The sequence below is a fragment of the Megalobrama amblycephala genome, linkage group LG17, assembly GCF_018812025.1.
Source record: "Megalobrama amblycephala isolate DHTTF-2021 linkage group LG17, ASM1881202v1, whole genome shotgun sequence".
NCBI classification, from domain to species: domain Eukaryota; kingdom Metazoa; phylum Chordata; class Actinopteri; order Cypriniformes; family Xenocyprididae; genus Megalobrama; species Megalobrama amblycephala.
This window is the reverse complement of record NC_063060.1, coordinates 24,564,039-24,579,877: the sequence shown is the minus strand read 5'-3', so window position 1 is coordinate 24,579,877 and position 15,839 is coordinate 24,564,039. Positions and strand designations below refer to the sequence as shown.

At 37.0% G+C, this 15,839-nt stretch overlaps 2 protein-coding genes across 3 annotated transcripts; one reads left to right on the top strand and one right to left on the bottom strand.

Moving 5' to 3' along the window:
- Positions 1-51: 51 nt before the first annotated feature.
- On the top strand, positions 52-4,923 carry tsen15 (TSEN15 tRNA splicing endonuclease subunit). The gene is made up of 4 exons (XM_048164665.1): positions 52-1,280; positions 1,358-1,439; positions 1,544-1,679; positions 3,661-4,923. Exons 1-4 carry the CDS (start codon positions 1,224-1,226, stop codon positions 3,827-3,829), a joined length of 444 nt encoding a protein of 147 aa, XP_048020622.1. The 5' UTR covers positions 52-1,223; the 3' UTR covers positions 3,830-4,923.
- On the bottom strand, positions 4,641-15,225 carry zgc:55943 (uncharacterized protein LOC406337 homolog). Of its 2 annotated transcripts, none has more exons than XM_048164667.1 (6): positions 15,072-15,225; positions 11,301-11,406; positions 10,299-10,384; positions 10,134-10,198; positions 9,975-10,035; positions 4,641-5,882 (listed from the first exon to the last, which is right to left on the bottom strand). In XM_048164667.1, the coding sequence occupies exons 2-6, from the start codon at positions 11,356-11,358 to the stop codon at positions 5,844-5,846; spliced, it is 309 nt and encodes a 102-aa protein (XP_048020624.1). In that variant the 5' UTR covers positions 11,359-11,406; positions 15,072-15,225; the 3' UTR covers positions 4,641-5,843. The 2 variants fall into 2 exon arrangements, with proteins under 2 accessions (XP_048020624.1, XP_048020623.1); XM_048164666.1 differs by having other exon boundaries at positions 11,268-11,406; positions 15,072-15,224.
- Between the last annotated feature and the right edge of the window lie 614 nt (positions 15,226-15,839).

Here is a 15,839-nt window from a genome sequence, read left to right as displayed (position 1 = left end):
TGACACTGAAGACTGGAGTAATGATGCTGGAAATTCAGCTTTACCATCACGGGTATAAATTACAGTTTACAAAATATATTAAAATAGCTATTTTAAATTTTAAAAATATATCACACAAGTGATTTTACTTTATTTTGGATAGGCTTTTTAACAGTAATGAATACAATATTCACACCTTTTCTTTTCTTTTGTGTTTGTTTATTTATATGACTTTGAATGCAGGTAGTTTACAGTCTTTTGAATCCATCTTAGCCTTTTAAAGATCATTTACCATCCCACATGGTGCACATTTTTCATTTCAAAGAGGAAAAATGCTGGAAAAATAAAGTCTTTTGACATGGACAGAAACCAAACACCAATGAAGGTTATATGTTACAGCTTTTCCAAATGGGGATTGATAATAAAAAGTAAAATGATTGTGGATTAACTCACTGTACCAAAGAGAAAAGCTAAGCAACTCAGACTTGAAATATTTCTGGTGTAAATGTCTTCTAGAGTATAGCTTGGCTGTATATGTCGAGTGTGGACCAAGAATGTAAGTAGTTTATTTTATAAGCTACAGGCATACAATACTTATGAGTCTGTAATTGTTATTGTCAATCAGGCAATTCTTTTGTTAGGTGAATAAAGAATTTGAATGGCTAATTGTATGTTTGACTGTAGACACGCATATGTACAACCTTTAGATGACACTAAATATGAGAGATTCCTCCTCAAATCAATGTAGGCCCATTGAGATCCTGTAGTGTTTTCTACACGGACACAATTAAAGGGAGGACAATAACAATCTGTTTAAAAGCTTGATGCTAACTTTTAGGATGTACACACATGTAGGGAAGCATAAAAGCGCTTCGGAAGCTGGTCTGAAAGCAGCTACGTCCATGAAAAACTATTAAGTCAAAGACTAATGAGGCAGCTGTCTTATTTTTCGGACATAAACACTATTTAGGGCGGATAGTCTACTACTGATAGCACACTGCAGACGCTAGCATGTAACGCATGGACGACGCCTTATGAATATTAACTTCGTCACGTGATTGGACGCTTCAGTAAAGTGTGCAACGTATTTAATATTCATAAGACGTTCCTTCGCTGTAGTAGGATTCGTAATATACGAGTGCAGACGATTGTATGTGCACGTGGTAAATCTGAAAACACACGTTTTGTCACATACATTGCTTAAATTTGCGGTTTATGGAAAAAAAGCAGGAGAGTTTATTATTATGATGGACGAAGCAAATCGAGCAGATCCTCCGAACTGGATCCAGCAGCACGCCGTCGTAAGACAGAGTCATATTCCTGTTATTCCTGATTCACTGCATATTTGGACAAGTGACATTTCGTTTGATTTCTATAGTACCAAGACCTGATGCATTTAGATGTCGGTGACAGTGCTCAAGTATATGCTGCTTTCCTGGTGTACATGGAACTGACGGAAGGTGAGGGAATATCAGCAGTCCTAAAATTGTAGTTAGAAAATAAAATTTATAAAGAGAGACTAAATAACCCTTTATTTGTCTTGCTTGTCTTCTTTCCTTTAAAGTGCGTAAATGGAAAGAGGTGGTTGGAGTTTCCTGCCCAGAGTTACAGGCGGTTCTGCTGGAGGGTCGAGAAAAGGAAGGGGAAACAGTTCAGATGATCTACCCACTGCCTTCACACAGATCCATCAAACACAGAGAGTAGGAAACACAGTCAGCATTTACTGTAATACTGTCATTACTAAGCAGCTCTTCACACTGTGAGGTATGAAAGCTGCTGTAAGTAGTGATGGGCGCTTTCAAAACACTGCTTCAAAACATCTCTTGTTTCAAATCAGAGGGTTGAAGCCTTCCAGCTAACAATTCCCTTTTAGGTTGTCCAAAAATACTTATATATATAAACCCTCTCTGGCAATGCTCTGAGGTGGTTAGTCTAATCTAAAAATAACCATTATGAAATGTTTTGTAGTGTGAATTCAGGTTGATTGGGACACTTTTTCCAATTCATCTCAATGGCAAAAAGTGTCCCAATCACCCTGAATTCACCTTATGTGTTCCATTTAGGTTAATTGTCACCAAAAAAAAAAAAAAACCCTCCCTGTAGCATTCTAGAAAAGTTAACTTTGTTACCAAAAAAGAACCTGCAGAGAACGTTTCCAGAATGTTCTTATTAGGTTCCAACAAAAACAACAAATGGTAACTATGTGGCAAAATTAGGGGGAACGTTCTGTGTTTGCTGGGTTGTATCAACGTCCCTTTATATATAAAGTCTTTGGTCAAATTCGTCAAATTGTGATTTCAGCAAATAAATCTGAATAAATTTTGAACCTTGGTTTTAAAACATTTCATATGGTACCGTTTGATGGTACCATTCATTGCTAGATGGTGTTTTGGTGAACACATGAACGAGTGTTTATAATGTAGTTTCATTTTTAATGAATTTATTTAATTTTGATACTTAGGCGTAGGCTATATAATACAAAAACATGAATATTTAATTGCTTCTAATTGACCTACTTTGCCAAACCCTACTTAATAACACACAAAACAAGCACTACATGTTAATAAAAGAACACAGATTTTACAGAACCTTCATGTAATGATATTTAATAATTTGATTTTTTTTAATTTATTTTTTTTATTGCATTTAAACCGTTTTGACCAGCAGGTGCTGTCAGCATGTGGCTTTTCGAGCGCTTCGAAACAGTGAATTGTTTTGCAAAGCAATTGCTAACTGATTCTGTTTCGAAAAGCGTAGTTTCTCCCATCACTAGCTGTAAGAGATTTCCACAGTCCCTAGCAGTAACAACACAAAATGGAATTGAAGACTCGCTCTGTCTGCTATTGGTCGAACAAACAGGTAGCAGCCCCACCCTATTGGTTGAGAACCATCTCCCATTTCTTTTTTACTGTTTACTGAAGTGTGATATTTTTTTAGGACACCTACTGGGTATTTGTCAGGTACTACAGACATTTAATACATGTAATTATTTAAAAAAAAAAAAATGCTTGCAGCAGCTTTCACATAAATGCATTTCTACAGTATTTCAAAAGAACAGAAGGTAATGCTACTGATCAAAAGGTGTTACGATAATATCAGGTAAAGACCTGAAAATTCATTAAAGGGTCATGAAACCCCAGAACACATTTTTTGAGCTGTGAACAGATATGTATAGGTTGCACATAATTGAAAACACTAAAGGTACTCATTAATTTGATTTAAAAGTTAAAATGAGTTATTTTTGCATTTTTCAAAGCGATTTCTGTCTTCCGGTTTGAAAAGCAAAGTCGGAGCAGTGTCACAAAATCTAATGTCATCGTGTACTACCGGCAAGATCCAGAGTGCTGCTTGGCTCTAGTATGGGCTTGTCGAACATGCTGACGTCAACAGTTTCTACATTCATTCATGACTTAAAGCTCATTCAATCCAATCACTGTGCTCTAGTATGCATAAGATTATAATTACGGTATTATGCATGAGGAAGTATCACTTCTCTTGCCTCTGTCTCTGTTGTCATTCAGAGACATGGGTCGTAGTAGGTGCTCATTTCCTCAGTGCTACAACACAAAAATTGTGTGTTTTCTTGCGACACGACCAGAGCCTTTAATGAGCATGACTGCTTTATAAACCTTATCACTTAATCTGATTATGCTTTAATAAATGAGAATGGGATCTTTGTAGGTTGCGGACTATACTGGACAGAGGTGTTCCGATGCTCTTGTGCGCGGTGGCTTCTGACTCCAGTCTGGTGTACCAGAGGCTGTGTGATGGCTTTCTGACCCCTGACCCTCCAGTGGACATCCAAGACCACGGCCGCCGACAGCATCGCAAACGGAGGTTACAGACGTGAGATGAGCACCTGATCTGATGTGTGGATTGGGTAGTATGACTGTTGTGGGCTGGTTTAAATGCATTTATGAACTTGTATTGTCCTTGAAGATGAGAGAGACTGAATTTATAAGATATTCTTAGGAATGGACTGTATTTGTGTGTTATTAGACAGAATATTGCAGTATTACACAAAGACAACACCACTGAGCTGCTTTTTTTACTCAAATACTTGAAATGTCAGATGTGTAAAATTACACAGCATAACAAAAAGAAAACAGGGAGAGCTGCAAAATAAACTTTTTATTGTTTAAATTCCATCTTCATTTACTCACCCTCATGTCATTCCAAATCCAGAAGACTTTGTTCATCTTTGAAACACAAGATTAAATCTGTTTCCATTAAAAGTCCATTCCACCAAAACTTTTGATGCTCCAAAAAGTTCATAGACGTTACAAAAAAAAATTAAATCCATATGAATCAAGTGGTTTAATCCAAATCTTCTGACGAGATGTAATCACTTTCTATGACGAACATATTAAATTTAGTATTTCATTCACATATAAACATTGATGAACACATACGCAGAGTTGGTCAAATATGCTAAACGGAAGCTCAATCGTACTTGCTTGACGTTCGAGAACCACTGAGGTTTGTTCTAGCATGTCAAGCAAGCTCAGATGAGCTTCCATTGACCATATTTGATTTGCTCCATGTATGTGCACTGATCAATGTGAGTAAATGTCAATTTTCATTTTTGGGTGAATTAACCTCTTAACATTAACAATACAGAGCTGGAAAATACATCAATAAACCAGATGCCTTCGCTTATCCTTGTTTAGTTGGTCAATGTGTATTTATTTATTCATTCTTTCACTCAGCATCACATTTACTGCATTTTTGGCATCTTTGTTTGGCCCAACTGTGTACATAAAGAACCTAAGCATACATGTGGGATATTATTCACTTCAGAGTGAAAATACAGAAATTAATGGCTTACTGTCATCTCATATCAGAAAAGAAAACACTGTGTGCTTAAGGCTATGGCAAGTTACTGTCATACTGTAAAAGGAAGAAGCACTTCCTGATAATAAAACTTATCTATGTAAAACTTTCTGAAGGCTGGTTTTGAAACTTGTACTGGTTTACAACTAAAGAAAAGTGAATATAAATGTCAAGAGAACGTATGATATCCACCTGTTATATAGAACAAAATGACTATCTGCAAACTACATGACTGTAACTGGCATCTCTAAACATGGCTAGATGCTGTGATCTATCTCCACCGCCCAACATGTCCTCAAGACCGGCCCTGAAGAAACTGCACTGCCCTCATCCAACAACAAATCTAGTGATGATACATACAGCACTGCTGTCCTGAGCATTGTAACATTAACTCAAAGAAAAAGGTCAAAAAGACATACATAAAACACTGTGGGTGAAAAATACTTGTTCACATAGTTTTAAAAAAAACGGAATGCTAGAGTCTGGAGTCCATTTTCTTTCACTTCCTGTGTCTCAACGAGCATGAATCACGCAAGTCTCTTTGTCACAGAATCACGCAAGTCTCTGTAAGTAAGTCCTCCTCAGGAGATACCATCTCCACCGCTGGTTCACCATGTGTAGTGTCCATGTCAAAGGGAGGGCAAAATCCAGGATTCTCTGCATGGCTCTCTCCACTAAATGTAGACTATGAGTAGGAGAAGGCTTATGGGTAGTGTAAGGCAAGGGATTGCGGAACAGTCTAAAAATGGCTTTCCCATTTAAAACTTGGGCCAAATCCCAAGTCTCCTTAACCATGGCCTTTCTGTGCCCCCTACCATTTAAATACTAGTCCTCAAGAGTGTCAAATACTGACCTATAAGACATTTGGGAGGATGTGGATTGTAAATGGAGCGAATAAAAGGGCTGAAAGTCACTTGACCCCACGCTCTTGAAGATTAGTACCCGTTGGGTAAGGAGGCATGAAAAGGAGTTGTAAGGAACTTTGGGATAGGATTGACTTGATGTTGGCCCAAATCAAACTTCTCAGCATGCTATGTCATATCCTCGTCCTCCGAGCAGTAGTCCCGTCCCTGTAAAAGTTAAAGTACCTCTGGATAAATAGCAAATACAGACAGGCTAGATTTTCAGTTTCTGAACAACGTTTTTGCCTGCACAAAACTCGCAACTACAGTGCTAACACCAAAGTGACAAAAATCAACAGAACCCATTATAATAAGTCATACCGTCTACACTGGATGCAGTGCGACATGACGAATCCTTACAGTAAACTGATTCCTCATTCTATTTCTGACATACTCCGTGCACTTGTGCTACTTCTGATACAAAGGACAATTGGATTTGCAACGGTCACTTTGACACGTCCAGTGTAGACACGGTGTAAGGTGTTCTGTTCTGATGACTATGTGGTTGCGAGGGCTCAAAGTCTCTATATGATATTCAGGCGCCTTTGGCAAAAATCGTTCATGAAATTGCTTTAGGCCAATTCACACTGCACCGACAGACCAATGCGGACAATCACCAGATTACGGTACGTCATTTCTCAGACATTCCACAACCTGACAAACGCAGATCAACAGGCGAAAACGTGCCGTCTAACGGCAACAGATGCAGACAGATGCAACACACTGATCCAACAAACCCCGACAGCATCTGTTGTCATTGGTCGGCGCCCGTCTGTGCAGTGTGAATTGGCCTTAAGAAATTAATAGCAGACCTCTCCTGAACAAGCTGTGTGGTTTGAGATAATGTTCATGCCTATAACAAACAGCGTGGGGTGAATCGCCAATGTTTATGATGTCTGGTTTAGCCCAAAGTATACTTCAGTTTTGTACGCATATTCGTGACGCAAATGTCATTGTCTACTTAGTATGCGTGTACTGTATGCACAGAGAGATTTTTCTAACTCCACATACTCGTGTGAATTTAATTTTTAGGGGTAATTTGTTTGTCCAAAAGGTGGCAAATGCTTCCCCGGCCAGATGTTTCACAGTCGAAATAAAAACTGAGATGGAATAACAACAAAACCAAACTTCATTTCATCCTTGTCCAGTATCTGCGCTATTAAATGGAGTATACTTTGAAATAGGGGTGTAACGGTACACGTATTCGTACCAAACCGTTTCGGTACAGGGCTTTCGGTTCGGTGCGCGTGTGCCGAATGCATTACGTTGCAACATGCAGTCTAATCACCTTTAACCACTAATAATCGCAATAAGCTCTGCGTTTCGTTACTTTCGGTAAAAAACAAAGTGTCAAATTCTGTCCACGAAATTCAAACAGAAAGTGCCGTTTTGATGCGCTTTGATGTGGCGTGACAGATCACTGTATAGGCGCCTCAGTTCAACCGGCAACGCGAGCGAATGCGATCATCTCTTCCTCACTAGTTACAGAATAAACTTAAAGGTGCCATCGAATCAAAAATTGAATTTACCTTGGCATAGTTGAATAACAAGAGTTCAGTACATGGAAATGATATACAGTGAGTCTCAAACACCATTGTTTCCTCCTTCTTATATAAATCTCATTTGTTTAAAAGACCTCCGAAGAACAGGCGAATCTCAACATAACACCGACTGTTACATAACAGTCGGGATTATTAATATGTACGACCCCAATATTTGCATATGCCAGCTCATGTTCAAGCATTAGAAGGGCAGGCAGTATTAACGTTTGGATCTGTGCACAGCTGAATCAACAGACTAGGTAAGCAAGCAAGGACAATAGCGAAAAATGGCAGATGGAGCAATAATAACTGATATTATCCATGATATCATATTTTTAGTGATATTTGTAAATTGTCTTTCTAAATGTTTCGTTAGCATGTTGCTAATGTACTGTTAAATGTGGTTAAAGTTACCATCGTTTATTACTCTATTCACGGAGACAAGAGCCGTCGCTATTTTCATTTTTAAACACTTGCAGTCTGTATAATTCATAAACACAACTTCATTCTTTATAAATCTCTCCAACATTGTGTAATGTTAGCTTTAGCCACGGAGCATAGCCTCAAACTCGTTCAGAATCAAATGTAAACATCCAAATAAATACTATACTCACATGATCCGAACACATGTAAACACTTGAACACTTTGTAAAGATCCATAAGCTGTGTGAACTTTGTTTATGCTGTTTAAGGCAAGCGCGAGCTCGGGGGGAGGGGAGCGTGAGAAATTAAAGGACCAGCAGCCTGAATCCGTGCATTTCTAATTATGCCCCAAAATAGGCAGTTAAAAAAATTTATTTAAAAAAAATCTATGGGGTATTTTAAGCTGAAACTTCACAGACACATTCAGGGGACACCTTAGACTTATATTACATCTTGTAAAAAAAACGTTCAAATGGCACCTTTAAATGAACATCTGAATGTATGTTGAAAGATACAGTACAACTTACTGAAACGTATAATATCTTGTGTTATCGCTTATTTAGTGTTTCAACGGCGGAAAGTCAAACAGATTGAAAACAATATGTCATGTATCATTTACCTCAGAAAACGTATTCAGTGTCCACAGCATGTTAATTCGCCAGAGAAATGAACTTTTTCGCTTAAAATATGCTGTATTAGCCCATATATTCATTATATTTTACTTAACCTGTTAGTGACATCTTGATTATTTTTAATAATCAATTAATAATTAATAATAAATTATTTTTAATTGCCTATGTTTAAATAAACTGTCATGAAAATGACAGCCACTGTGTGTATAAATGATTATATTTCAACAACGAATTGGAGTAAAACTTCTAATTAGATTTAGAAGTTAATGCAAAAACTGCCTTACGTGCAGCTTAGTGTTAATTATTATATCTAAAAATAAAAAGCGATTAAATACAAATCGACCAAAAGCGACAAAAACACAATTTGTTCAGTAAACCACTGTTTAATAATAAAAAAAGAAATTTTATGTTTAGTTTTCTCCCCACCTGCTGTACCGAACCGTGACTTCAAAACTGAGGTACGTACCGAACCGCGAGTTTTGTGTACCGTTACACCCCTACTTTGAAAAGCTTTCACTGCGTCCGAAATCGCAAACTGTATAGTAGGTACTAAATTTGGTTTGAAACGTAGTTTGAAGCACATTATATCCACCTTATTTTTTAGGTAAGAGCGAGCGTGGCCATTTGTAAATTTAATGTGTCTGGCTTCCACTGTCATTTGCTTGCAGTTATTATTTTTAGCTGTACAAAACAACTTGTTATGCTCCTTTATATGGCAAAACTGGCATTTCTTACCATATTATTTTAATGTATTATCTTAATTATAAAAACGCTGGTTTGTAGAGCAGACAGTTTTACAGTTTACAGCACTTTGACTCCGCTATGAAAAATAAGGTGGACATGGTATGTATGCATGAAGTATGAATGAAATTTGGACATACTACATCCACTATGTTGTCATTATCATGTGACCTACCAGTGTCAGTTACATAACCCCCATTGCATCATGGGGTGGTAAAGTGTCCATCGAATGCGCACTTCAGAATCTTGCCAGAAGTAGTAGCTCATCCAGGTACTTTTCGCCGACTGTTTTATGAATACGATGAATTCGGACATACTACTTGGCTCACATACTGTTTTTCGCACATATGGGTCTCTAACCCTGCTCCCGGAGAGCTACCATCCAGCAGAGTTGAGATCCAATCCTAATCAAACACACCTGAAGCAGCTAATCAAGGTCTTCAGGGTTACTTGAAAATTACAGTTTTGGAGCATAGTAGGAGCTGAAGTCTGCAGGAAGGTAGCCCTCCAAGAGCAGGGTTGTAGACAGAAGTAGGCATATTCGGATACTGCGTATGTTTTCAGGTGTACGCGTATGCCAAGCTTTCATTTCAAAACTGGAGTATACTTTGGGCTTCAGCGCATGCGTACAGCCGAATGATAATAAAAGTGTTGCCACCATGTGGACAAACTAATTGGTGCAAAAAAAAAAAAAAAAAAAAAAATCAAGGCACATGTGTGAGGTGAGTGTACAGTGTATGTGTGAAGAAAAGTCTGGCTGCGTGCATAGATTACATGCATACTGTGATGATAAAATGTACATCACACACACTGTACACATACCCTAGCCTAGTGTACATGTAAAAGCCAAATCAAACTTTGGCCTTTAGGGACTTCCCTAAAAAGCCCCTCACCATAAGTATGAGTGATACTACATCACATACCTTTTCAATCTTCTCATCCAGCATCCTGAAGAACTCCTGCTGGCTCTCTGAAGAGTGGATACTGAGGAACAGTCAAGGCTTGGTGAACATCTCATTGGTCATCTTCTCTCTTTTACTGAATCCTTAATACTCAAGAGCTGAAGCCATACACAAACTCACCTTATCTTATTACTATTTCCGGTGGCATCTTTATGCCTGCCCTTGTGCAAAAATGTGCTCTTTTCCTGAAACACATACAAGAGAAAAAATGTATGTTCTGCACGATGATAAAATGGTTATTTGAAGATACATAATGCAACATGTATACTAAATATCAATCATTACCAAGTTCTCTTGGTTTCGTGTGTTCGTCCGCTCCTCTTCTCCATGCATGTACTTCACCTTCTCAACTCCTTTCAGTTTGTACTCATCTACAACACAGAAAGAGTCAACTGGAAACAGGACTCTTAATCCATTTTACTTTAGTAATGGTGAATTATGGATAATTAACATTCCTGAATAACCACCAATATCCACAAGACACTTTTTTTTTTAATCTAACGGATCATGTTCAATAAAACCAGGAACTAAAAAAGTAAATATAGTAATTTTTTATTTTATATTGACTTAAAGATTGCTTATTCAAGCCCCACAAGAACAAGGCATGACCTGTCATCACTGTTTCAAAGGCAATTAAATCCAGGATACTCTAGAGGGGATTGTCTCTGTAATAGCCGAAGTGTTATTCACTTTGGATGAAAGCACCTGCTAAATCACTACTTACACTAATAGGGCTGTAAAAACTGCTTTTTAATATACTGTATTCCCACTGCGAGACCACCAAAAGCTTCAAAATGATACTACTTTGTTCTCAAGTTAATTTAGACCCACATCTGGGGCTTTTTCTGATGATTTTTTGCTCGTCAATGTACTGCGACAGTAGAAATGTTGTCAACATTTAGTTACAATTACAAGAATTAGAATTTAGTTTTAGATGAAGTACATGTATATAAAACATAAAATAAAAGCTTTTAATGTTTTGAAAGAAGTCTCTTATGTCCCCCACAGCTGGATTTATTGATCAATACAGTAAAAACTAATATTTTGAAATATTATTACAATTTAAAAACAATACATTATTCATGTGATAGTAAAGCTAAATTTTCAGCAGCCATTACCTCAGTATTCAGAGTCACTATAATATACAGTTAATTAAAAGTCATGAATTTTAAATTAAGTTCAACTCTGTCTCTGTTAATAAATTACAGATTATCATAACATGACGATACGTGAACACACAGCTAGGACACTGACCGGAGAAGGCATCTCCGTTGCTGTAGGCCTTACCCCGGCCCTCTTCATCACTGGGTACAGATGACAACTGCTTGGCTGAGGTGCAGCCCATCGCCTCACTTCCTCTCCTCTCCTTCCTGCATGGCACTCTCTACTGCACCTGAGCCAACAAATACAGGTATGAGTTCACGCAGAACTGCAGCAAAAATACAAGTTAAAAGTATTTAAGTATTAAGTACTCAAATGAAGCAATCTACATAAACCAAAACAGAATACAGTGGCACATAGTCTAACATGGAGCTTAGTCTATCTGTACTGATATACACTGAACTTAACCTTCATATCTGGGTGTGTCACATTTATGTTTCCTTCTCGTGCTGAGCAGCTGATATGAATTTGGGTTACTAGGACACTGGCCTCTGCAGTGGACGCTGGTGTGTTTGGACATCGTCCATTTAGTTTATATGCAGGAGTGAGGCCTGATCTCAGGTCAGATTGCATGTCATTAGAAAAAGAGACATGGTGGGATGAACTGATAAGAAGTTTTGTGAAGATTAAATGCACATAGCATAAACAAATGAGTTTTCCATGTGCTCAAGGCCAATTTTTCTTCAAATTTTGTTTATTTTTCCCAAATTCCATTTCTGTGTGAATTTTTCTGGACTGTATTTTAATGGTTAAATTAAATTTTAGTAATCACAAAGCAAGTCTAATTAATCAAAATCATGAAACTTTTAACAAATGTAACTGTGACGAGCAGGGCGGGCGAGAGCCGTTAGGGAACGGTGGCGCGAGTGTTAATGCGCGTCAGCTGCGCTTTGCACCAGTCTCGAGTCTCTCACGAACAATTGCCGGCCACACAAACATAACAAAACATAAAATAAAAGTCCAGGCCTGGTCCTCTCTCGTCCTTCACTGTCGTCGCTCCTCCTTTTATGCTTCCGGAGCTCCTCCGTGAGAGACTCGAGACCGGTGCAACACGCAGCTGACGCTCATTAACACTCGCGGCTCTCGCCCGCCCTGCTCGTCACAGTAACAATTAACAAATGTAACAATTCCATTTTATTTTTTCCAAATTCTGTTTTCCATTTTAATGGTTTAATTAAATCTTAAACGGAAGCATGTCTAATCAAGTAAATCATAAGTTTAACAACTTAATTATAAAAATTGGTGTAAAATTTTGAAGCATTAACAATTAATTTTTTTATGAAATCAACAATTCCTTCCCGAAAAAAGTGCTGAACAACATGTTTACATTTAAAATGAAAACATGGAAGAAAAAATTTGATTATTCCTTAAAAAAATAAAGGTTTAATAATTTTATTATTACTTTGAGAAGTACCTTATACTGTACAATAGTAATATATATAAAAGTAATATCTCAATTTCTTCAAGTTAAACCAAACTTTTATTTTGGCGGTTTGTAGTGAAGACCTTACAGTTTCTGTGTGTATATCATAATAGTTTTGACAAATAAAATGGTTTCTGGATTCCGAGATTCTGCATCACAAAAATCTTAGGGCCTTAGACATAGGAGCTACTGCGACCTATAAAACTGACTTGGAACAAAACATTTTGAAGAGATATTTGGGGTAATAAAAACAATTATACAGATATGCAAGTTTTAGACACTAAGTCACAATAAAAAAACAAAAGTATGATGTCATTGCATGCTCGTTAACAGGTACATAGGTTACATAGGTTAACTATGGACATTTGACAACTAGAAAGTGGCCTAGGTTATGTCTGGAAGCTGAAATCTAAGGCAGCTTCCTTGCTCAGTCAGTCAATGACTAAACATTGTTTCTATGTATGAAGTTTCCTCCTAAGGAAACTGGTTTCAGGCAGGTTTCCAAGGTACCTTGGAAACCTGCCTGAAACCAGTTTCCCAGTTTCCTTTTAGATCATGTCTAATGATCTAAAACAAATTCGAGTGAGCCTAACCAGAGACTATATAGCTGTATATACAGTTGCAAGAAAAAGTATGTGAACCACTTGCAGAATATTTGAAAATGTGCAAAATTTTAACAAAATAAGAGCGATCATACAAAATGCATGTTATTTTTTATTTAGTACTGTCCTGAGTAAGATATTTTACATAAAAGATGTTTACATATTCAAAACACTGCTTCAGGAAGCTTCGGAGCGTTATGAATCAGAGTGTCGAATCATGATTCGGATCGCGTGTCAAACCGCCGAACTGCTGAAATCACGTGACTTTGGCGCTCCGAACTGCGAATTCGACACACTGATTCATAATGCTCCGAAGCTTCCTGAAACAGTGTTTTGAAATCGGCCATCACTATATAAGTCGTTATTTTTTTTTTTTTTTTGGCACACCAAATATTTTCTCGTCGCTTTATAATATTAATATTGAACCACTGTACTCTCACATGAACTGATTTAAATATGTTTTTAGTACCTTAATGGATCTTGAGAGAGGAAATGTCATTGCGGTCTATGCAGGCCTCACGGAGCCATCGGATTTCAACAAAATTCTTGCATTCTGAAGATTAACGAAGGTCTTACAGGTGTGGAACAACATGAGGGTGAGTAATAAATGGCAGAATTTTCATTTTTGGGTGAACTAACCCTTTAAACCACTTTTACAGCCTTATAAACTATTCCAATTAAAACTTTGTTTAAATTTGTAGATTTTAAATAAAGATTAAAACATTTGGTTTGGGTGGGATTGGTCCCCCTCAGTTGAAATTTTGGTCCGGGGGGTACAATTTTAGTCTTTCTACTTCAAAATTTTGCGTTTAATTCAGTAATTTCTTTGTAATCATTTGTGAAATTTACTGGCAATTTCTCAATGAAAATCCCCCTCAAAAATCATACACCTAAATTCTTCTAGTGTTGCAATTGTTGTTTTTTTGTTCCCACTTGAGTTTTCATAGACCTCATTTCTAGTCTATGTTATGTGCAAGGAATGGAGTCAAAAAAAGCATGTCATTAGAAAAAAGTAGAAATGGTGAACTAATAATACAAATGCATACAATTCCTTTTACACTGCACATCACCACTTAATTTCATAAAAAAAAAAAGAATTTTTCTGAATATCTTCTTTAAAAGGGGCCATGTATATTATATATATACACATTTCTGAATATTAATTTTAAACAATGTGTTTAGTAAAGACCAGACTATTATAATTGCTCGAACACGTCATTTCTTGTGCACGAGCATCATCCAATCAGGGCACACATAAAGCACGTCCAGCTGGAGCCTCGCGCATAAAGCGGCCTTGTGTGGCATCAAAAGAGCTGCAAGCAGTGGCAGCCAATCCAATGAGGCTGAACTAATCGCTCTCCGAGGTGAGAACCGTTAACTCACACCACATACAAACCACAGCGCCCAAAAACAAGTGACAACTGTTCCTGCAACATAAAGATGAGCTGTGATTCGTTAACAGTGCGACACGTTTGTGCACGAAACATGAACTAACAAAAATGGCATGCAGAGCAGAAATATTAAAAATATGCATTATAGAGCACCCATGACGGGGGTTTCCTTTCATAACTAACACTGCATCTTGAAGCAAACGAGCAATTGTGGCCTAGTAGCCAATGTGCATAATAATAAACACTTAATAACGAAGCAATAAACAAGCACACACACTAGCTGCAGATCATCACAATCTCTCGCAGCTACAAACTGTTATTGACGCACATTAAATCTAACTGGATGTGTTTTGTTGGTAATGTTCACTAGAAAAGGACAACAATGGTCGCGACACAAAGGTACATTTGTTTTGAACTGTTTACATTATGAACACAGACCTGGGTAAGGGCACAATAAAGCACTTTATGCAGCTAATCTTACCTTCAGTGCAGATGCAGTGTTTAATCGCGCTGTTCGTGATCAGGAAAAAGCGCTCAAACGAGATCAGCTCGATGCAGATCAGCCACAGCCATGAATAATCGATACACACACAATCGTCGGGTGGAACGATCAGTGTGCACAGACAGGAGCACTCGAGCGCGATTACTTTCACGGATGACTTGAGGAATAGAATGCAAAAACATTTTAAATCGGGTTTAAAAGACATAAAAATATATCTGCATTTGACATCTTGTGGGACTGTTTATTTATAAAATATTTATGACTTTTGTACATTTGTCTGAACAATTTCTTGTGCATTTTTCATTATTTTATAAATTTATGAAAAGAAAAAAACACTTTGTTAATCTTTACTGATACCTTCCAAGTTGAATATATAAACTGAAGCAGATTTAGTAACCAAATGCCAAGATTTAGCTATTGTTTTTTTGTTTGAAAACTAAACCAAGCATTATATTCAATTCTTTTAAACATTCTAAAGCTTTATTTTATGACTGTGAGCATAATATAATATATTAATAATAAATAATATAATAATAATAAAATATATGAAATATAGATAAAATATTTGATGTAGCAGTGATATTGCTGTGAATTTCATGTTTTTCAATATTTGTTTTTGTAATGTTGCTGTTTTCTAAATTTACTTAATTTTAAGTAAATATGTTTTAAAATCATAAGATGTGATTTTGTTTTATTCAGTGATACACTATCAGGTACATTAGTGTTAGCATTTTGAAGTATTATCTG